Source organism: Rhincodon typus, chromosome 29 (assembly GCF_021869965.1).
Source record: "Rhincodon typus isolate 14 chromosome 29, sRhiTyp1.1, whole genome shotgun sequence".
Taxonomy (NCBI): domain Eukaryota; kingdom Metazoa; phylum Chordata; class Chondrichthyes; order Orectolobiformes; family Rhincodontidae; genus Rhincodon; species Rhincodon typus.
In genome coordinates, this window is record NC_063360.1 from 14942235 (window position 1) to 14965794 (window position 23560).

Below are 23560 nucleotides of genomic sequence, written 5' to 3' on the forward strand. Positions count from 1 at the left end.
TCTGTCTGTACCCTCTCCATGTCTGCACCTTCTCTGTGCCTCTATCCCCTCCTTGTCTGTACCCACGCTGTGTCTGTACACTCTCTGTCTGTACCATCTACGTGCCTGTCCCCTTTCTGTTTGTACCCCTCTATCTGCATCCTCTCTGTGTTTGCACCCTCTCCGTGTCTGTACCCTCTCTGCCTGGACCCTCTCCATGCCTGTAACCTCTCTGTGCCTGCACACTCTCCGTGTCTGTCCCTTCTCTGTGCCTGTAACCTCTCTGTACCCTCTCCATGCCAGCACCTTCTCAGTGTCTGTACCCTCTCTGTGTCTGTACCCTCTCCGTGTCTGTCCCTGCTCTGTGCCTGGAACCTCTCTGTACCCTCTCCATGTCTGTACCCTCTCCGTGTCTGTACCCTCTCTGTGCCTGTGCCCACTCTGTGCCTACATCCTTTCTGTGCCTGTACCCTCTCTGTGCCAGCTCCCTCTCTGTCTGTACTGTCTCTGTCCATACCCTCTCTCTGTCCGTACCCTCGCTCTGTTTGCAGTGTCTCTATGACTGTACCCTGTCTATATCTTTATCCTGTTTCTGTACCCTCCCTGCCTGTACCTGCTTTGTGTCTGTCCCTTCTCTGTGCCTATACCCTCTCTGTCTGTACCCTCTCTGTGTCTGCACCATCTCTGTCTCTGGACGCTCTCCAATGTCTGTACCCTCTCTCTATTTCTGTACCCTCTCTCTATTTCCGTACCCTCTCTCTATTTCTGTACCCTCTCTCTATTTCTGTACCCTCTCTCTATTTCTGTGCCCTCTCCAATGTCTGTGCCCTCTCCAATGTCTGTGCCCTCTCCAATGTCTGTGCCCTCTCCAATGTCTGTGCCCTCTCTGTTTCTGTACCCTCTCCGTGTCTGCACCCTCTCTTTGTTTGCATCCTCACTGTGCCTGTACCCCCTCTGTGCCTGTACCCTCTCCATGCCTGTACCCTCTCCGTGTCACTACCTTCTCTGTCTGTTCCCTCTCCAAGCTTGTACCCTTTCCTGTGCCTGTATCCTCTTCATGCCTGAACCCTCTCCATGTCTGCACCCGCACTGTGTCTGTACCCTCTCTGTCCGTAGCCTCTCTATGACTGTACCTTTTCCATGTCTGTGCCCTCTCAAAGCCTACACCCTCTCTGTGCCTGCACCCTCCCTATCTGTACTCTGTCTCTGTGTCTGTATGCTCTCTCTGTATCTTCTCCATGTCTGTATCTTTCCCAGTGCCTGTACCCTGCTTTTGCCTGTGCCCTTTGTCTGTACCCTCTCTGTGCCTGTACTATCTGTCTGTACCCTCTCCATGTCTGTACCATCTCCGATATCTGTATGCTGTCCAATGTCTGTACCCTCTCTCTGTCTGTACCCTCTCTCTGCACCGTCACTGTGTCTGTACTCGCTTCGATCCTGTACCCTGTCCATGCCTGTACCCTCTCCGTGTCTCTACCTTCTCTGTCTGTTCCTTCTCTGAGCTTGTACCCTTTCTGTGCCTGTATCCTCTTCATGCCTGGACCCTCTACATGTCTGCACCCACTCTGTGCCTGTCCCTTCTCTGTCTCTGTCCCTTCTCTGTCTCTGTCCCTTCTCTGTGTCTGTCCCTTCTCTGTGTCTGTCCCTTCTCTGTGTCTGTCCCTTCTCTGTGTCTGTCCCTTCTTTGTGCCTGTACCCTCTATGTCTGTACCCTCTCTGTGTCAGTAGCCGCTCCATGCCCGTATGTCCTCTTTGTCTGTGTCCTTGCATTCCTAATTAAAAGAGGGGAACAAAGGAGAAGCCTGTCCTCACCCGACCTCCAGACACAGACGTTTCCAGCTGTGTTGTTGGATCCTGTTCACAAACACAAATCTTAATGTGTTTCATTCTGAATTCAGCTGTGCTGAGATGACACTGGGCACTTTCTTAGCTCAGTAGCAGTGGGATGGGAATGGGACTGTTATTCCCAACAGAGTTATGAAGAAGCCTGTGTCTGCATGTGTAGTGGGCTGTGTGCACAGCAGCAAACCATGCCCGCGTTGTGCATTGACATGTTACCTTTCACCATGATCAATCAGAGCCTCAAGATGTCAACATTACAATGTGGCCTGTTCCCTGGTGTTGGTGGGTATAAAATCATAAAATCCTTCAACACAGCAGGATGCCATTCAGCCAATCACTATGGTGCTAGCTCTTAGAAAATGAGTCTTATTGTCCCACTCTCTCCCCCAGCCCTGTGCCCTTCTCCTTTTCGGGTATCCGTAACTTTAGATTTTGTCGCTAGTTTATTTTATAACTTTGGCTTCTCCTCCTTCCTCGGCAGGTCTCCTTTCTTCTATGAGGAAGTGAAGATAAAGTTGCCGTCTGGTCTCACTGAAGACCATCACCTGCTCTTCACCTTTTACCACATTAACTGTCAGCCCAAACAGAGCCAGGACAGTCCTGAAGTTCCACTGGGTTACAGCGTGAGTTTCTGCACTGCCTTTGGCTGCTATTGAACCATTTCTCCCTAATGCACGATGGTAAATTACCATCTAATGCGGTAGGTCAATACCAGGCCTAGGTCAGTGCCAGGCCAGGGTCAATACCAGGCAGGATGAGGTCTATACCATTCTTCCTTTGACCCAGTCAAATGGAAAGGTCTGAAGCTGTTACAAGTTCTATTTTTGTTACAAACGAACATGATTCCATTCCTGTTCTGAGGAAGGGTCACCGGACCTGAAACGTTAACTTTTTTTTTCCTTCACAGATGCTGCCAGATCTGCTGAGCTTTTCCAGCAATTTTGTTTTTGTTCATGATTCCATCGTGAGCTGAGTGCTCATTGTTGGAAAGCTACTATGCCTGTATTGTTGTGAAAACCAGAACGTACGGAGACCACTGGTCAAAATAGGCAGAGGAGCAAACATTATGGAGCATGTACAAAGTGTGTGTAGATATACGTGTACTGTCGGTCTACACAAATCAAATTCAGTTCAGAAATAGGTTCAGGGTTGTTGTGCACGAATCAAAACATTTGTCCAGATTTAAGTTGTGGAGTAGATTTCCGTCTTTACCCTATGGCAATTTAACATGGTCTGAGTGGATCTCAGATCACTGGCCACAGAAAAGAGAATCTCGTGGCAATATCACATGCAGGGGTTAAAAACATCCCAGTTGGTTTTCAATCCATTCAATTCAACAGATGAAATTTGGACACTGTCTGTAACCCCTCTCCCTCTCAGTGTCTCTCCCTCTCAGTGTCCCTCCCTGTCTCTCTCCCTCCCTCCCTCTCAGTGTCCCCCCTCCTCCCTCTGTGTCCCTCCCTCTCTCTCTCCCTCTCAGTGTCCCACCTTCTCCCTATGAATATACCGCCCTGTCAGTGTTTGTTACTGTGAGATCCTGCCTCAGTTTCAATGAACATGAGCTGGTTTAGCCTTTGTGTGGAGGGTCTGGATTCAGTGAGCTCCAGGAGCTTGTTGTGACTCAATGGCTGACTGCAGAGTCGTCACTGTCTCGAAAAACCCAAGAACTATTGGTCCAATTGAAGAATTGCTCAATGGAAACATGTTATACAATAAACAGTGAGTCTAAACTGACTCACTCCCCCTTTATGTTGTTATTTTACAGTAGAGAGCTGCCCAAATCCATCCAGTGGATTAAACTGATCACAAGGAGAGCTGGGTCCAGGTCACTGGCCACAGCTCCAGGCAGTTTGAGTGGCCTCAGGTTGAAGCTGCTTTAAGAATTAGCTCAATGCCCACTGTGCCCAGGATGGGAGACCATCTACCCACTGTGCCCAGGATGGGAGACCTTCTATCCACTGTGTCCAGGATGGGAGACCCTCTACCCTCTGTGCCCCGGGTGGGAGACCCTCTACCCACTGTGCCCAGGGTGGGAGACCCTCTGCCCACTGTGTCCACGGTGGGAGATCCTCTACCCAGGGTGGGAGACCCTCTGCCCACAGTGCTACATGTAGGGCACCATACATGTGGAGTGTAGGATCCTCATATCCATTTCAGCAGTGCAGGTGCTTCCCTGTCCCATATGTTTTCGAGCAGCAGGTATTTAAAGCCAGCATGTCACAGTGTGTTAGCAGGGGGCAATCGTCCAGGTTAATCCATTTGGATTGTCAGTCAGTGATAATGCAGCAGCTGCTCCAAGTGACTAATGGACAATGTCCTCATTCTGCATTTTATTTAAACTATGACAGTGACTATTCATATGCAGGAGTTGGTTACATCACATGCAGATTATATAATATTATACAGGGAGTACACAAAGAATGCGTGATTTAATATGGACATCCTGTTCATCCTTAGATGAAAGGAAGACTGAAAATAAATCTTGGTAATGAATAGATATTACCAGTGGATACAACAGAATTGTGATTCCTTCCTGTCAGGATTAACAGGGAACAGCATGGACAAGTCCTTCTAAATTTAAAATTATTTGCAAAATCACACTCCTTTTCATTTGTGAAAAGCCTCTCTGTTTTCTGTGACTGTTCCATACTGGCCTGAGTTGTAATCTCTCTCCATCCTAATTGGTATCCTCAGTTATTCACAGCAACAGTTACAAAGTACAGTTCATGATTAGAATTGCTTGTGAAAGTTGAAAGCAGAATATTCCAGAAAATCATTAGACTGAGGAATTCAGCTGGAAAGGCAACAACCGATACAAGATAATTAAATGAAGTTGGGCTGAAGTGAATCAGAGCCTCTGCAATCGCTCATGTGTCTTAATTATTTCGTTCCCTTAATTTTTGGCATAAGTTTTTTAAAGTTTTTTTTTAATTTCCAAGAGATAACAGTTCTAGTGCAAGATTGTTGCCACTTGGCAACAGTCATTCTCCAGCTAATAGATGAGAATGAAAAAACATTATTGGTTACTGGAGAGAGAGGGCTGTCGCGTAACTAGAAAGGGTCTTTATTCACTTGAGCTGAGAAGCATAACAGGTGATCTCATTGAAATGTATAGACAAATAGACAAGACATATACTGAAGGACTGTGTGCCCTGGGTCATAATCCCAAGATAAGAGGCCACCCATTTTAGGTTGAGATGCAGAGAAGTGCCTTCACTTGGAGGTTTGTGAATCTTTGGAAGTCTCTACCCACAGAGGGCTGTGGATGCTCAGGCATTGAGCATCATTTATCCATTTTGGACACCATTGAAATCAAGGGATATTGAGATAAGGCAGGAAAGTTGAGTAGATACTAAAGTATAGCTGTGCTGTTATTTAAGTGTCAGAGTAGGCTCGAAAGGTTGAACTTCCAACTCCTGGTCTTTCTGTTGTTATTTGAGGGTGGAAGGAATATCCAGTTGAATCTGTGTTCAGATGAGGGCACGCTTTGCCAGAGTTGGTCCACATAAGCAAGCAGGCCTGCAGGGCTTGGGTGGTGTGGCTGGAAGCTCCGGGCCAGTTTGGAAGGTGTGGACGTGGACAGGTGAACAGGGAGGATATATCTCAACAGACTGCATTCTGAAGAGAGAAAGTCAATGGACCAGAAACATGTACAACAGCTGCCACCTCAAACCACGTTAATGCTGGAAATGTGAGATGTTTGAATCATTAATTTTGTTTCTGATAATGATCAATGTTAGTGATTGTCAAGTTCTAGAAGTTTGATTACTGGCTGAACAAATATCTCCATTCGGGACAAGAGACTGATATTCTGAAATATGTTATCCCATTTCAGAAGGACAATAGATGGTCTAGGTATGCTGCTTATGTTCCTAGGGCATTAAATAGTGATAATTGTCCATCTTTTTAATTTGAACAGTGGTTGCCAATCTTGGACAATGGACATCTGCGCTGTGGAACCTTTGAACTTCCTGTTAATTTGGACAAGCCACCCTTCCTTTATTCAGTATCGCCTGTAAGTACAGAATGACTAAATGTTTATTTGTATTCATAAAACGATGTGTTGTTTACTATATGTCTGTGTTCATCACAATTTGACTGCCACACTTCACAAATCACACATGTAGATCTCCACTTCACTCTTAAAAAAACCATCCAGCTCGAAAACCGTTCATTTGGTAAGTCCACAGAGATTCCCTTGTCAGCTGAAAACATATTAAGGACCTTGCACCCTGACCTCATCCAATGTTTACATCACAGCATTTGAAGCTCATGACTTTAGACGGGCATAGCTTCACCTGAGCAGCAGAACAATACATGACTGAAATGGAATAATGCTCATGTCTCTTTAAATAATCAAATTTAGCAGGACTATTGTCAAAAGAGGTCCACCAGCTCTATGTGTTACATTCAAAGTGCTGTGATTGTGAACTCTTCATTTTCTCACGTTCCTAATGCCTGCTTACAATTAGAAGTAAACTGGATTATATATGTTCGCCATAAAACTTTACAGACCTCCAAATACAAAGTAACTCCATTATTCTTTGAATCTTCATCTCCCATTTTCCATCACTAAAAGCTCATAACTGCTTTGGGACAGTGTAAAATTGGATTATTTGATTTGATTTATATAATATTTTCTCTTGTATAAAATCTTATCCCTGTTCATGTTATTTTTCTTCTGATTTGTGTTCCGCTGAAACCAGTGTATCTCTGCTAGAACTATATTTTTAAAGTTGATTTTCAACCTTGTCATTTCCCAGGGGCTCTGTGAATCCTACATGGATTTGTTAGATTCTGTTTAATGTGACATTCCAGGTCTGTGTTGTTGTTTATACCTGGGATATAAGCCCTACCGTACTGCAACTGCTTAAAGTCATGAAAGTTATGACATTATTTAAGCTTAAAATTCAAGCCTGACTCTCAAATGTACTAATTGCTTCAACATTTGGATTACAAAGCTGCCCCCCCCGCCCCCACTCCCCAATCTTCATATGCTGCTTGTCTTTTGACTTTTCACTGCCATTCGATGGGTAATCCATGAAGGACCTGCTTCTTGTTTAGCTGGGACACCTGCTTGATTCCTGCATCCTCCTTCTGTAGTTCAATATTGTAACAACGGTTAGGCCTTGAGTTTTTTGGCTCAGTGCGGCACCCATTACCCCCTCCCTGGATTTGTGCCTGTCACCTTTTGATAGTTCGGTGCCTGGAAACTGATGGATATGTGGGGATTAGGAACACGTAGAGGAAAGGGATTGGAACACAAGGGCTGAAAGCATTTCAGAGTGGTCTGATGGGAAATGGAAGGTTGGAGATAAAGTCCATAGAGTTACTGCTTTTACCATGTTCCTGAGGGGACCAATGCTGTTAGGTCTCAGGGGTATTCCTCATTGTCACTACTTCCACCTGCTGGGCGTGCTCCTCCTGTTACACATTAGCGCTGGTCATTTACCCAATTCCCACCCACTCTCCCAGGGTCACTGAACAGCTTGGTGCATTTTCCACTAAGTAGTTTGGTCTGGGTCTCCCAGGATCTGACACATCTCTCAACTTCCCTATTCTCCCTTCACACCCAGATCATTACAGTGTTGGTCAATCTCTCCTAATTGAAAAAAGCTGTGATTATGATTGCCTTGTGACCTTTTCTTAAGCATTATGGTTGATCTGTAATTACTTGTCTCCATGCAGCTCCATCATTACTCCATTGGGCACCCTGCTCCCGGTGTCTTGCTCCAATGACCATTTGGCATCAAAGATACTCACAACCAATTAATAAGGCCCACAGAACATTACTTCTCTCCCTTAACCCAATCTGATAACTAATTGGCAGCCAGGACCCGACCAGTTTCTCCACTGCACCATGGACTGCCATATTCCCATCTCAAAAATGATTTGAAAATTGACTATTTCCCCTGACATCACTTTGTCCCTTGCTTTATTCATCATTCAACCTCTGTCAGAGGAAACGTCCTAACTTCACACTTGGCACAAAGTCCATCACTGACGAATGCTCTGCCTGGGGTTCTCCCTTCCCAATAGCATTCCTCACAGTATCTCAGCAACACACTGGGAATGTCAGGAATTCACAACGGAAGATGTGGCCAAACACAGCACCCTTTGCTTGTTCAATGAAACATGCTCATTAGGTGCAATTGATTGCCTGACCTTGCTGTTACTGTGTTTTGGTGATGAGCCAGCAGCTACTGTTTGCTTCTCTGCAGTCTGTGCATGGGGAAAGATTTTGAATAATACAAATCATTGGAAACTAATCTTCACACTGGTATTTCGACTTACAATTCAGGTCTTATGTTGAGAGGGTTCATGAACCCACAAACAAACTGTTCAGCAAATATCTATTAATCTGTGTCAAGTTTGGTCAAGCTTTTGGTATACTTGGCACACAGTTTAATTTGTTGACTTATATTTAAATATTAATGTTATTACCCCCTCTTCAGCTCTATGCAACAGTTACTGTTTTGGAACAGACCATGATGCTGCTGTCATGTGAAAGGTCAAAGGGCACAATGTTTAGCTGAATATTTTACTTTACATTTGATATTGGCCACCACTGAGAACACATGACTGCAGTTCACAGTTATGATTGGCAAAAGTAAAGCTTTCCTACAGCCTGGGTGCAATGGACAGAATAGCCTTGTTCACCACAATGATTTTGTCTGCATTTTATACGTTCTGTTCCTTTGTTCTGGAAGTACATTGTGTCACAGTCTCTCCCTGGACAGATGGTACACAGGTCCCCTGTTCCTGAGAATGGGAGGAGTTTTCTTCCACGATTAATTTTGTTCCACATTGAACATTGTGTAAGCTCTCAGCTGGACAACAGCGTGGGGTTGGAAAGTTGAACAGTATCTTGTTATGTGCTGCCATTCTGTGCAGAGTTGCTCAGTGATTCTGACACTGTGATTCTGAACAAAGTGACACAGTGCTGGAATTGGGTGTCTTGGCCAGGCATCATGTTCAGAAGGGAACCCTGGGGTAACTGTTTGAATAACTTCCCCTGGTCTTTATTTCAGAGCTCGCTGCCTGGCCTGAAGTGGTTGGATAATCGGAAAGCAGGCTTTAAATTGGAGTTACGCCCAGTTTCGACAGTGCATACACAGGTGAAAGAGTTTATAACTATCAGGGCTGGCCAGTTTGATTGCAATTTTGGGATGGCAGAGCAGTGAATATCAATACTGGCTGACTGCCTGTTGCTATGCCAATGAGGCACTGGCTTCAATTTAACGGCATCTATTATAGTTCTTCATTTTTCTGCTTTATACCTAAGATTTTGTACCTGGGTACCTACGTACGCTGGGAATGGTGACTTTGTACACTTTTCACTGTGCTCCTGTAAACCTGTGCTTGAGTACACGCGACAATAAAATCTAGTTTTAATTCTAATTACTGAATGGTTGATCAGGCACAAGGGACTGCTTTCATTCTGCGTTCTAGTCAGATATCAGATATAGCATTCAAATTTCTCTTTATGAGTTTCTTTTAATTTTGTTTGAAGTTATTCAGAAGAAAGATCTGCAAAAGTGAAATCTGCTCTCTCTGTAGTTCTGTGTTTGCTACATCTGATTTCTTGGTTACCTGTATTACATTGTTCTCCGCTCATTGCTGCAGGAAAGGACCCTGGAGCGATTCTTCTCACTGTGTGAAGCTGTGGGTGAACGTTACTCTTTAATCCATCAGACTGAGGCACTGAGCCAGGCCGTCTCCATGCTCAAGCTGGTTTGCTTGGAGGAATTGGTCCAGTTCCTGAACGTGGTGTTAGATAAACTGCTGCCACTGTTACACATGAGCTGCAGGATGGGAGCAGAAGGAGGTAAAAGAAACCCGAACATATACTATATATACACGCTAAATTAATGCCTTCGGTTAAAGGCCATTCTGCACAGCTTTCCCATGCCCAACAGCTCAGTAACATGATTCAATGAAGCAGGCAATTGAACAGTTGGAAAATTCAGAATATGCAGGTCAACTTACCTTCAAATCCTGGCTCCTGTCATTCCAGGATATATTCAGCATCTAAACAAAAACTGAAAGAACTGCAGATGCTGTAAATCAAAAACAAAAACAGAAGTTGCTGGATTAGCTGAGCAGGCCTGGCAGCATCTGTGAAGAGAAATCAGAGTTAACGTCTCGTGTCCCATGACTCTCCGTCAGAACTCTGAGGAAGGGTCACCGGACCCGAAACGTTAACTCTGATTTCTCTTCACAGATGCTGCCAGGCCTGCTGAGCCTATCCAGCAACTTCTGTTTTTATATTCAGCTTTTGTTTTCTTTCTGCCCTATCTTAGCCTCCCATTACCTCCTGTTTTCCAATTCTACTCTTCCTCTCTCTGTTGACCTATGCCCCAACCCTCCTCTCTCTTTCCCACTTTTCAGCAATTTTACACCATCACTTTTCCTCACTCCCTCCCTCCTGCATCTTCTCATTCATCCCTTTGTTTGCTCTCCCTCTCCAGAGAATGTTGACCTGGGTGAGTGTTGGGAAAGATCTATGTAAATGGGGATGGGCCTGGAGCAACCAGGCTGTGCCTCTTGTTTGAGCAGCAGTTCCCTGTTAATAAATACACAGATCTAACAGTGAGCAAAGAGCACCTCTTGGGAGGTGGGTAACATATTGGTAATTGTTTTTTCAGTTTGCACGCCAACTAACCAATGGTCCAGATAACAAACTTCTGCAGCAGTCCATGCTTTACAAGGGTAAGGGCTGTCTACAACACAAACAGCAATCTGTATTATTGAAGGGAAAAGCAGGTGAAAGATTCTTAACATGAACGGATGAAAATGTTACAATGCTGTGTGACATTGGTGATTTTATTATGTACCTTCAACAAAGAGTCTGAAAGCTATGGCCTAGGTTGCTTACAGGGTCTGGTATTAAATCAGAGTCAGAGTTTAGAACCAGGCTGTTTTGGAGCTGGTGAGGTGAATGTTCAGTGCCCTTGGCTGAAAGATCAGTCAGATCTCTCTTTCTACTTTGTGAGTCCAGGTGGATAAGACTTCAGAAATATCACTTATAGAGTCATAGAAATCTACAGCACAGAAAAAGGCCCTTTGGCCCATTGCATCCATGCCTGTTAAAAACAATGACCTAACTATTCTACTCCCATTTTCCAGCTCTTGTTCCCGAGCCCTGTATGACTTGGCATTGCAAGTGTACATCTAATTATTTTTATATGAGGGTTTTTAAAACAGAGGTGAAAATACATCAGGACACAAGAAAAATCAGGATAGGGAAACGGCCTCCAAATTCAATGCAGTTTATCACTCTACATTGAAGCAGGGCTTTGAATGCAAAGAGGATGGAGGTGCTTCAGTTGGATACAACCTTGGTCAGAACCTGTGTGAAGAATTGCCTGGGATTCTACTGAGCAGGGAGGGTCTTGCAGACCTGTTGAGAAATTGGTGGTGAACCCCTACCCCAACCCAATCAGTTTTTGGGTGATGTCATGAATTGGCCCTCTTGGGCCCAAATAGAATTTGAGCTCCCCAGTGACAGACATCTTGCCTTTTACGAGCTGCTGGCCAATCATAGGCCAACAACTCCTCATGCCATTTGGGAACAGTGGCAGTAATGTATCTACCAGATGCTCAGGGTCAGCGAGAACAGAGCTGAGTGATGGTAGATTACAGGTCTTGGGATTGTTGCAGGGAAAAGGAAGAGGAAAGGGGTGTCAGAGTCAAGGACAGGGGAGTGTCTTTGATCTTCCCACCTCTCCCACTTCCTGATGTCAGGCTGTTCGATGGAACATGGAGTGAACAAGAGAATGGCGAAGAGAAAGTGGGTTTATCTTTGTAATCAGGGATAATCCTGAATTACGAGCAGGTTTGGCAGAGGAGAGTGGGGCTCGATTATGACTATGGTCCTGTCAGAAGTGGTGATGAATGCTCAACCAGTTGTCTACTACATTGTCTGCCAAGTATGCCTTGGCCTTGAGGGAACTGGAATGAGAACTGTAGCAGAAAATTTGAAAGCACAGTTGTATGTGACTTGTTGGGGGAGTATTGTTTTTTCTCTCTGCAAGCAGACATAGAAATTGGGCTAGGAAGTGATGTGGGATGTAAAGTGAAGGAAGTGATCAGAGATAAGGTTATCTGCAATTGACACAATGAGAGTAGGCAAGCCACATGAAATAGCATGGCTAAAGATATGGCTGTGAATATGTAGAGAGGAGTTTATATAAAGCATGAGAATAAGAGGACAATAAACTCGAGAGAGAGTATGATAGCATTGAGATAGAGGTTTGGGATAAGAATAAAGGGGTCTGTTGCGTCTGTGTTTGCTCTTTCAAAGAGCAATTATATTCAGCACCTCTAAGTTTTGCCTGTAGATTTGTAAATTGCACATCCTGAAGTACAATCTATAGTAACGTGATTTTGGAGTCAGTTTCACTACATTTTCAGCAGCATATTCCAACTCCTGATAGCTCTGTGATTGTAAATATTTCTGCTCGCCTCTCTTCTGGATCATTAACCAGTTATTTTAAATCTGTGTTCCACTCACCAGAGGGAATCTTTTCCCTCCTTACACTGTCAAAACTTCCACTAGGTCCGTTCTTACCCTTCTCTATTCCAAGGAGAGCAATCTTAATTTTTCTATTCTCACCTAATAACTGAAGTCACTGTTCCTGACACCATCCTCAGTTTAAAGTTTTTGAGAAGATTTGTAGCTCGGGTATTGTACATCCTCAGCATTGTAGATGCCCAGGTTGGCTAATGGGGTTAGTCAAGTCATGTGTTGAGATGGGAGTTGTGCTAGATGAGTTGGGTGCCGTGTTTGGTGTGGTCGATGTATCAATACTGCAGAAATAATCTAACTATGACTAATTGTCCACGTTTTGTTTTTCTTTTGCTTCTGTTACTCACAGCTCATGTCAGCAAGGAAATTTTTGATGTGCTGGTTGCAATTGTGGATCGTCTTCAAAGTAGTGAAGAGGTGAAGAAAGACGCATTAGGCCGAAGCCATTATCTAGCTTCGTATGTTCACTACATGTTCAATATGCCAGGTACTGGGTATAGTTATCTGCAAGCTGTCATATGTTCTTTTGAAGGAAATGGTTGCTGAATTGGTGTTTTCCCTTTTGGGAGAAACTAGAACTAAGGAACACAGTTTTACAGTTGTGTATCTCTTATTTCAGACTGAAGATAAGGAGAAATATTTTCTTCTAGCAGTGTGTGAGTCTGTGTAAGTCTTCTCCAGGGAGCACTGGAGACTAGGTCATTGAATATTTAAGAGAGAGATTCTTGAACAAGGAAGTCACAGGTTGTTGGTGGCAGGCAAGAGAGTGGAGTTGAGTCCATAGTCGGATCATCATCATTGTTTCGAATGGTTAAGCAAGCTCAAGGAATTCAATGGCCTACTACTGCTCCTATTTTGCATGTACATTTGTAGGGTTTGTGTCCTCTCCCCCACTTTTCGTCAATATAATATTCTTTAGGTGGTCCTTTTGATCCATAACCTGGGTTTGTACAAGGAAATTTGGAACAGGAAAATGTAAGAAATAAGAGGAGAAGTAGGCCATTCAACTCCTCAAGCCAGCCCTACCATTCAACACAATCCTGGCTGCTCTGCCCCCAGCTCAAGTCCTCTTTCTTATCAGCTGATCATAATACTCAATCCTAATGTTTCAAAAATCCATCTACATCCTCATACTTTTAATGATCTAATCTGTACAACTCTCTGAGATAGAGAATTCCAGACATTCACTATCCTCTGGGAGAAGAATCATAGAATGTTTACAGTGTGGAAGCAAGCTATTCGGCCCATCAAGCCCACACAGCCCCTCCAAATAACATCTCATCCAAACCCATGCCGACAACCCTGTCCCTGTAACTCTGCATTTCCCATGGCTAATCGACCTAGCTTATACATTCCTGGTCACTATTTGCAATTTAACATGGCCAATCCACCTAACCTGCTCATCTTTGGACTGTGGGAGGAAACCAGAGGCACCCGCAGGAAACCCATACAGTCATGGGGAGAATGTTCCTTCACATCTCAATTTTAAGTGATAGTCCCCTTATTTTGTAACTATGTCCATTATTTTGAGATCCCCCAACCAGAGGAAACATCTTCTCAACATCTTCCCTGCCAATCCTGCTCACAATCTTGTATGTCTCACTAAGATCACCAATCATTGTTCTAAACTCTGACTACTAAGGGCCTAATCTGTTCAGCCATTTTTGAAAAATCAACATGTCCATCCCACAGTACAGCATCATGAATCTCTTTTGATCGGCCTCCAATGCCAATACATCCTTTTCTCAATGTGGGGACCAAAACTGTACATGGTACTGCAGGTGCAGCCTCTCCAACACTCTGTATATTTTAACAGGATTTCCCTATTTTAAACCTCCAAGCTCCTAGAAATAAGGGCCAAAATTTCATTTGCTGCCTTAATTACTTGCTGCACCTGCATGCTAACTTTTGTTAGAACACCCAAATCCCTCTGTGTTGCTGTTTTTTTGAATCTCTCTCCATTTAACTCATAGTCTGCCATTTGAATCTTCCTATGAAAGTGCATGATCTGACTTTCCCCACATTAAATTTCATTTGCCAATTTTTTGCCTACTCATTCAGCCCATCTTTACCCCTTGCAGATTCCTTATGTCCCCATTACAACATGTTCTCCCACCTATTTTTATATTGTCAGTAATTTTGGATGCATTACACTCTGCTGCCGCCTCCAAATCATTAATAAAGATGGTAAATAATTGAGGCCTTAGGACTGATCCTTGTGGCATTCCACTAGTTACCGCTTTCCAAGCTGAAAATGGCCCATTAATTCCGACTCTCTGACAAAAGAGTGTTAACCAATCCTTAATCCATGCCAATGTATTACCCTCAATACGTTGAGCTCCTATCTTGGTAATAACCTTTTATGTGGCAATTTATCACTTAGGCTATTCAGCCCCTTTTGCTGTTCAATTATATCATGGTTGGTGTTAGCTCCAGTTAAACTGCCTTGGTTCTGCATCAATAATATCCCCCCTAACAAAAATCTATCACATCGGTTTTGACATTTTTTTAACTGGGCTAATCTCAGTGACGTTTAGAGGAGGTTTGGGAAGGGGTGCAGTTGACAATTCCAGGATTTCTTTCCTCTTTGGGGAAGAAAGTTTTCCTTGACTTGGTAACGTGGTGATCCCTTTAAATGATCCCAGGCCGGCAAAGTGGTGCTGCCCATAAATGGCATAGAATAATGGTTTATAAGTCACTCAGAGAAAGCAAGAACTGCAGATGCTGGAGTCAGAGACAACACAGTGTGGAGCTGGAGGATCACAGCAGGTCAGGCAGCATCAGAGGAACAGGAAAGTCAATGTTTCGCGTCGGGACCCTTCTTCACTTCAGAGTTCTGAAGCTGACAACAAAATATTGGTTTACTTTTAGTTACTTAAGTACATCGAGGAATCAGATATGAAGTTTAAATATTGGAGAAGTGTCACTCTTGCAGGAAATGACGAGGTGACCACTTTGAAACTGATGTCAGCTATTTCCTTTTTGCTGAAATGACCACCATGTCAATCTACTCCGTCTTTCTTAACATTCATTTTTAGTTCTCCATGAGATCAGAGCCTCAGAGTCTGAGAAATATGCCACACTCAAGCCAGAGGCTACAGCTGCGTTACGGAGGATAGGACTGCGCAGCACCATTGACCCTGCGATCCAACCAGCTAAACCCATGCTGCTAGAAGACAGAGGAGGCAGTCAGAAACACTCAAAGGTTAGACCAATGCTTATACATTTAGCAGATGGATTTGAAAAGCTTCAAATAAGTCATGAATGCAGCTTTTATTTTGATATAATGCATTTATTCCTTGATGACATTTTGATGGATTAAGTCCCTTGAGTAGCCTCAGACACTTTGGAAACATAACACAATACACACCAGGGCATAGTTGCAGATGATGTTGTAATCCCTGAATTTCCTTGGTTGCCCTGAAATGGCCAGTGATTGGAAAATATGAGGTTAGCCATTTTGGCAGGAAGTATAGAAGAGCTGAATATTATTTTAAAAGGTGAAAGACTGCAGAAAGCTATGGAACAGAGGGGTTTGGGAGTCCTCATCCATGCATCACAAAAAAGCTAGCATCTCAACAGAGACTTGGGATAGAGGTGACATTTTCAAAATGGTAAACAGTAACTAGTGGAGTGCCACAGGGATTGATGCTGGGGCCACAATTAATGACTTGGGTGAGGAAAGTGAATTGTACTATCACCAAGTTTGCAGATGGCACAAAAATAGGTGGAAAGGCAAGTGGTGAGAATGACACAAAGTCATCAGATGAATACGGACAGGTTTATCAATTGGTAGATGTAATATAATACGAGGAAAATGTAAGGTTATGCACTTTGTAGAGGAGCTGGATATTATTGAAATGGAGAAAGACAGCTGAAAGCTACCGAACACAGGGATTTGGGAATCCTTGTCCATGAATCACAAAATGCTAGTATCCAAGTTCTGTGGGTAACAGGGAAGGCTCCAACAATACCCAAGAAGATTGTTGGCCTTTATTTCGAAGGAAGTAGAGCATAAAAGTAGGGTGGTTTTACTAAAACTGTACAAGGCACAAAGTGAGCCCACCACTGGAATATTGTGAACAGTTTTGGGCCCCTTATTTGAGGAAAGATATACTGGTATTGGGGGCAGTCCAGAGAGGTTCACAAGGCTGATACCAGGTAGGGAGGAACTATCTTATGAGGAGAGGTTGAATAGTTTGGGCTTGTACTGTTGGAATTAGAAGAATGAGAGGTGATCTTATTGAAACATACAAAACACTCAGTAGTGGACTTGACAGGGTAGATGTGGAAAGGTTGTAGGAGAGTCTGGGACCAGAGTTTATAATTTCAGGATAATTTAACATTCAAGAGGAGGAGGATGAGGAGGATGTATTCAGGGTTGAGATAGATTTTTAGGTCTGTAAGGATTTCAAGGGTTAATGGGAAAAGGGAGGAAATCAAATCAGCCATGATTGTATTTAATGGTAGAGCAGACTCGATGGGCTGAATGGCTTACTTCTGCTCCTATGTCTTATTGCCTCATAGTAAACCTCTGCCAGTGCAAGCCAACTGTGCATGGGTTTCTATGGTATTTGATTCTCAGTGTCCCAACTTCTATAGCTTTTCTTAAAATTGTAGCCAAAATGTGGAAACTTCTTTGCCAGGGTTTTAATTGGTAACACGTTGACAAAACCTAGGCTTTAGCAGAAAGGAAGCCTCTGATCTGACACAAAGCTGCATTGTTAAAGTTGCAAAATGGTCGCCTTGACCCAATCAATGAGAATGAAGGAACTATGAAGTAACTCGAACCCAGTAAGAGAGATAGTCAAATGGTTTCTAATAACACCAAACGTCTATGAGGTATCATTGGTGGAGCACATAGGAACTTAATTGAACAGACAGAGAGACAGAAGCACAGATTCTGAGCAATGTCTGTAGCCTGTAGGATATAACTCATGGCTCTGTGTTATGGCCTTAATTCTCACAATTTATTAATAACTTGGATGACTCCATAGAAAGCCCCAATTCCAAGTTTCTCAATGCCACTCCTAACCAGTGGTTGGAGTTTGGTTATGCAAACTGCAGAAAATAGTGTGTTGTGTATTACTTTTAAATCTGAAATTGATATATTTTTGTTAACTAAAGGTATTAAAGGATGTAGGGCAATGGCAGCTACTTCCAGCTCTAGCTGGAACACTTGGAGAAACCTAGAGTCGAGTGTGTGCATCTCCTACTATTCTTTGTCTGAGCCTGTGTTCCTCTATCATTCTCAACACTGTGTTCCTCAAGCTGTCCCTCACACACACAATCTCTGTCTAATTCTTGCTTCCCCAAAAAATGAATTCTTTTATTGTTTCATTATTTCCAACATTTGTTTTTTCTGCAGTTATTCCATGAAGATTTGGCCTATTGCATTGTGTTAACCAATGGACAAGTGAGAGATCAAGTTTACAGGCATCTGTGGTTTTTCTTTGAACTGTTGGTGAGTTGGTACAATTGAGACCTCCTTGATAGAGTCTGTCAAACCAAGAAGAGAATTTCACTTTTGTATGTTGCTTATCTAACGTGTTTTACTTGAGAAGATTAATTTGAAATTGTTTGTACTTGAGTGTGAGAAGCAATTTTTTTCAAAGCATGGAATTATAAAATCTTACAACCATACATTGTAAAAGGTAGCTATTCACCGCATGATGCTTATGCCAGCTCTTTGAGTTACTCAATAAGCTCCACACCCTCTCTCATTCTCTTTTTTCCAGCATTTTGCTTTTGCTTTGTTAAGTATACTCCATTTGAAAATCACTATGGAGTCACACTTTCAGGCAGTGGAATTTGGATCAGTACATCCCACTGAGTTTGAGAAAAATTCTCCCTGTCTTCCCCCTGAACAAGTTATGTTCTTCATATCTGATAGTGAGAAAGCTTCTTCTTCTAACCCTTCACAATTTTAAACATCTTTATTCCCGTAACTCCATTTGTTTTTTAGGAGCTTAATACCATTGGGCTATTCCATGGAATCCAAAACGCATTTTGCATGTGGCAATGAAGATATTTTTTGGATTTCAGTGACATGTAATACTCAATAGTGATGCTGTTTCTTAGGCACCTGGGGCACCTCACATGGATTGAGCCAGCTATCAGCAGTAATTTAGGTTTTATGGCTTTATTTCCATGGATGTGGATATTGGGGCAAGATATCCCTGATGATGTTTTGTTGGTATGATTTTTCTTGGTATTCATAGCACTATCCAAGTCATTTCTTTTGCCCTGGCACTAACATTTGCATCTGAGGAAGCAAATTCTTGTTCCTGTCGGCAATTTAAAGGCCTGAAGCTTAGATGTGAACCTTGAAGGCTGCAGAGTTCAATGTAGGGAAGTGTATAACAAACTGGAATATTTTCTTAATGGGGAGATACTAGGAAGTAGAAAGTGATTTAGATACCCAAGTCCATGGATCAGTAAGAATTTGGACACAGGTATATAAAGAAATCAAAAGCTAAGGTTTTTTTTTAGCTTTTAATTCCAAGAGGTTGGGGCACAAAATTAGGGCTGTGATACTTGATTTGAATTGAACCTTGATGAGACCATGTCTGCATTTCGAAACCCAGAAATACAGAACTCCCACTGAATGTATGACTTCATTAGGATTTTAAAAATCTACAAGCTGTCCAGTTACTTGGAAAAGACAGTGGTAGAAAGATACAATTGGAAATTGCTGTGCAGGAACCCCATTGATCGAAGGAGATCAAGGAATGGTGTAGGGACTTTGAGAGTGGCAGTGAGGTAGGAAGATTTGATTGTAGGGAGGGAGGGATCATGTTGAAGGAGGGTTCCTGTAGTTGCCAGACTTTCCAATTCCTGGGATTCAAATGACTCCCAAAATCTGAGGAACAGGGCCTCATTTAAATCTCATAGCTATGGACCTGCCTGTACATTATGAGTCACTCTGAAACCTGCCAGTGTTAAAACAGAAACAGGAGCATTCATTGTTGGTTGACGCTGTATTAATAATGGGTGGTGAAAAGTGGAATATTTCTCCCAAAGCACTAGGGTGCCTGAGTTAATTAAAAGTGATGGAATTTTACTGTACTCTGACAGGAATCTCAGACTGTCCTGGGCAGATAACACACATAGATCACTGTCCAACACTCTGGAGTTAGGATTTTGTGGTCTTGAAGAGGTCAAGATCCTGTGTAGAAAGGTCTGCACCAGAAATTCAAACAGCATTCGCCAAATTCTGGAACTGAATTCTTAAATCAACACAGTGTTTTCATGGGAACCAGGCTCTCTCTCATTATTGCTTGTAAGCTGCAGTGTATTAACAACTGGCATGAAACATGACATCTGCTGTGAGAAGCAGTTGCATTTTCCCTAGTCATACAGACATGTGACTGATGTTTACTTCTGAGAAATAACAGACCATCTCCATCAGCATCTGTAGGGTAAATAATCAGTTTTAGTTAAGAACCGCAGGATGTCAGGATGCAGGTACAGCAAGTGATTGGGAAGGCAAGTGGAATGTTGGTATTTATTGCAAGGGAAATAGGAGTATTAAAGTAGAATAGTCTTGCTCCAACAGTACAGGGTTTTGGTGAGGCAACAAGAGGGTGTTGTGTACAGTTTTGGTCTCCTTGCTTAAGAATGGACCTACTTGCACTGGAAGAAGTTCAGAGAAGGTTCACTAAACTGATGCCTGAGTGAAGGGGAGCAGGTGGCAGAGTTAAACTGACCACCAAATCAGCCATAGCCGCCTTAAATGGCAGAGCAGGCTTGATGGGCTTAATGGCCTATCTCAGCTCTTAGTTCTTACAATTTCATGCTTTGGGTGAATTTCATTAACCAGACAGTGAGCACCCAAATGATTAAAGTACCTCTTCTTTCTAGCGTAAAGGCGTTGAACATTTTCTGATTTTATTTCAGATTAACTACACTGCCAATGAGAACTCAGTCTCCTTCCTTGTCTATTGCCTTTCAGGTTAAAAGTATGAGCCAGTATCTCTCCGACATGGACCGCTGGAAATTTCCTCCGAAACAACGGTTCTCCGAGAGTTACCGCGGCATTGTCTACACGATGGTCAACATTGGTACAGAGTATGTGAAAAACCAGGTAGGTGGGAGCTGATGGACTGAGCTCTAACTGAATGAGTTAACCTCTCTGAAATTCTGCAGTTTATAATGGTACATATACTGGACCAAGTCCAATTTATTCTGGTTTCATCTGGTGATGAAATCTATTCTTGGCATTTGGTGACAGTGCACCCTTCATGATGCAGAGGGTCTCCAATTTATAAACGTCACCTGGACTTACAAACGCGATCACCGCAAGGGTGTAATTTAAAGAGTCAACATACGAACAAGTTTCCTGTACTTTCCTGTGCTTACAAAAAGACTCCTTTACATTGTCCTGCATTGTGTTCTGACTTAATCAACTTATGTATAAATCAACCCAGTGACACTGAAGGAACGGCAATATATTTCCAAATCAGAATGTGAGTGGCTTGGAGAGGAACTTACAATTTGTGGTGCTCCCATGTATTTGCTGTCCTTGTCCTTCTAGATGGAAGTGGTTGTGGGTTTGGAAGGTGCGGTCTAAGGATTTTGGTGAATTTCTGCAGTGCATCTTTTGATAGCACACACTGCTGCTACTGAGCAACAGGAGTGCATGCTAATCGAATGTGTTTCCAATCAAATGGGCTGCTTTGTCTGGGATGCTGTCTAGCTTCTTGAGTGTTGTTGGAGCTGCACCCAGCCAGGTGAGTAGGGAGTACTCCATCACACTCCTGACTTGTGCCCTGTAGATGATGATCAGGTTTTGGAGAGTCAGGAGATGAGTTTACTTGGTGCAGTATTCCTAGTTTCTGACCTGATTTTGTTGTCACTGTGTTCATGAGGCAAATCTGGTTGAGTTCATTGGTAACCCCAATCAAGGATGTTGATATTGGGGGATTCTGTAATCGTAACACCATTGAATGTCAAGGGGTGGTGGTTAGATTGTCTCTTATTGGAGAGGTTCATTATCTGGCATTTGTGTGGCTCGAATATTACCTGCCACTTGTCAGCCCAAGCCTGGATATTGTCGAGATCTTGTTGCATATGACCGTGGACTGCGTCTGTAGTTGAGGAATTGCAAATAATGCTAAACTTCTCATTAGCAAAAATCCTCACTTCTGACCTTATGATGGAGGGAAAATCATTGATGAAGCAGCTGAAGATGGTTGGGCCTAAGATTCTACCCTGAGGAACTCCTGCAGTGTTATTAAGGAGCTGAGATGACTGACCTCCAACAACCACAACCATCTTCCTGTGTACCAGATATGATGCCAACCAGTGGAGAGTGTGCCCCCCAATACCCATTGATTCCAGTTTTGCTAGGACTCCTTGATGCCACACTTGATCGAATGCAGCCTTGATATCAAGGGCTGTTACTCTCACCTCACCTAATGTAGTAATTGAGTGGCTTGTGAGAGGGAGTTTCAAGAACCGACCAACAAAAATGAAGGACTGTGATCTCTTGTGAAGTTTAAAGAGAATTGATGACCCACCGTGCCGTTATTATCTTAGGATAAATGCTGAGGAATCTGTGGAATCTGTCTGATTACATTAGCTAGTTGATGTGAGTTGTGGAGTGTTCAATCATAGTCTATTACCCATGTTTACCACTTGTTAACTCTGGATGTTAGAAATAAGTTGTACATGTACTGTAGATTGTTCTACTGTTCTAGCATTGTATAGTAAAGTTTATTCCTTGTTCAAAACGGTGGAATTTTGTGACTTTACTTAATAAGTCCACTGGTGTAGCTCATTGCTTACTGTAAAAGTCACAGTTACTGGCCTCTATCCAGATTTGACAGTCAAGTTCAGGATTATAACAATCTCAGTGAGGAAGCAGTGACCTCCTATACCCTTGACCCTGCATTTTACATGCTGCACTAGTTCACTTCATCCTATAGAGCTGTATTCCCTGATTGAATTAGGAGAGCAATTCGACATTGATAATTTAATTTAGTTACTCTCTCGATTCCTTGCTTCCCTGACTTTTTATTGGTCGGTTTGTGGGAACATGAAAACACTTTGAATGGCACCACAGATGCAGAATAATGAACCTCCAGGAGTATCAAATTTTGCATAGTTATTAAAGCAGGAGGTGGGGGTGCTCTTATGCTGCAGTGATAGTCACCCTCCCCCTGGACCAGGAGGCCCAGGTTCAAATTCTACTTGCTCCAAAGGTGTGTAACAACGTCTCCAAATGATTGATTAGAAGAACAGGTTAAATTGAAAAAAATATAGAGCAGCTGGTGTGGTACCTCAGAGATGCTGGTAACAACAGATGAGGAACAAAATCTGTTGTTTTTTCACTTAGGATAGGAGTCATCACCTCCAGGATTCAGTAGACACTTTGCACAGCAATGAAGGCCATCATAGCAGGTACTAAGGCACCCTAACAAGGGAGTTAGCGAGGAAAATGAAAGGGTTGAATGTGGCAGAGACAGCTGTTCACTTTGTCTACCTTTCAAGATACTACAAACTGGATACTAATGTAAAATTCACATTTTGCAGATGTTTAATTGTTCAATTTTGCTTCTCCTGTGATGTTATAATTCCATTTGCATTGACCTATTGCTCCCCTCTGTTTCTGCTGATACTCAAGATGGTACGCTGGTGGTTTGCATTTTATGGATGTTATGTTTGTGACTTATTTATTTTGAGTTTGCATTCTGTGAGAACCCTAGTGTAAAGGAGGAACAGTGATTGCTATGAAATGGTGAATGTCACAAGCAGTTGTGTGAAGAATCAGGATCATTGGATTGGTGAGGGAAAGAGGTGTCTTATTCTGTAGGATTTTCCTTTCTTAGAAACTGTTACAGCACGTGGAGAAGAATATTTGAAGATAACTGCTGTGACTTTATATTTCTCCAGGATGCTGAAATCACAGAAATGACAAACCTGAGCCTTGGGTTCTTCCTGAATGACCTGCTGTCCCTCATGGACAGAGGCTTTGTTCTTCATCTGATTGGTCACCACCACAAAGAGGTAACAGTGTGGAGGTTAAATTAAGCCGTTCTTTAATCCAGCAGCTCATAATCAGAACTATCTCCAGAATCAACAAAACCGTGCAGGAATGATGGGCTCAATTTGAGCTGGCCCCAGAGTCATTAAAATTTAAGGAGAGTGAGACTAGCAAAATTGTCAGTGTGCAGTGAATCAAAGTAAATCATTGATTCTTTTAAT

The 23560-nt window shown here is 42.9% G+C and overlaps 1 protein-coding gene across 1 annotated transcript in view; it reads left to right on the top strand.

Moving 5' to 3' along the window:
- Positions 1–23560, top strand: part of LOC109933116 (dedicator of cytokinesis protein 7-like) — a 185117-nt gene that overhangs the window by 96645 nt on the left and 64912 nt on the right. Inside the window, exons 17-25 of the mRNA XM_048613977.1 lie at positions 2303–2444; positions 5741–5836; positions 8853–8939; positions 9448–9649; positions 12702–12839; positions 15391–15557; positions 17721–17816; positions 20307–20438; positions 23249–23362. Of these exons, the coding sequence (XP_048469934.1) occupies positions 2303–2444; positions 5741–5836; positions 8853–8939; positions 9448–9649; positions 12702–12839; positions 15391–15557; positions 17721–17816; positions 20307–20438; positions 23249–23362 (1174 nt within the window). The remainder of the gene's footprint in view (positions 1–2302; positions 2445–5740; positions 5837–8852; positions 8940–9447; positions 9650–12701; positions 12840–15390; positions 15558–17720; positions 17817–20306; positions 20439–23248; positions 23363–23560) is intronic.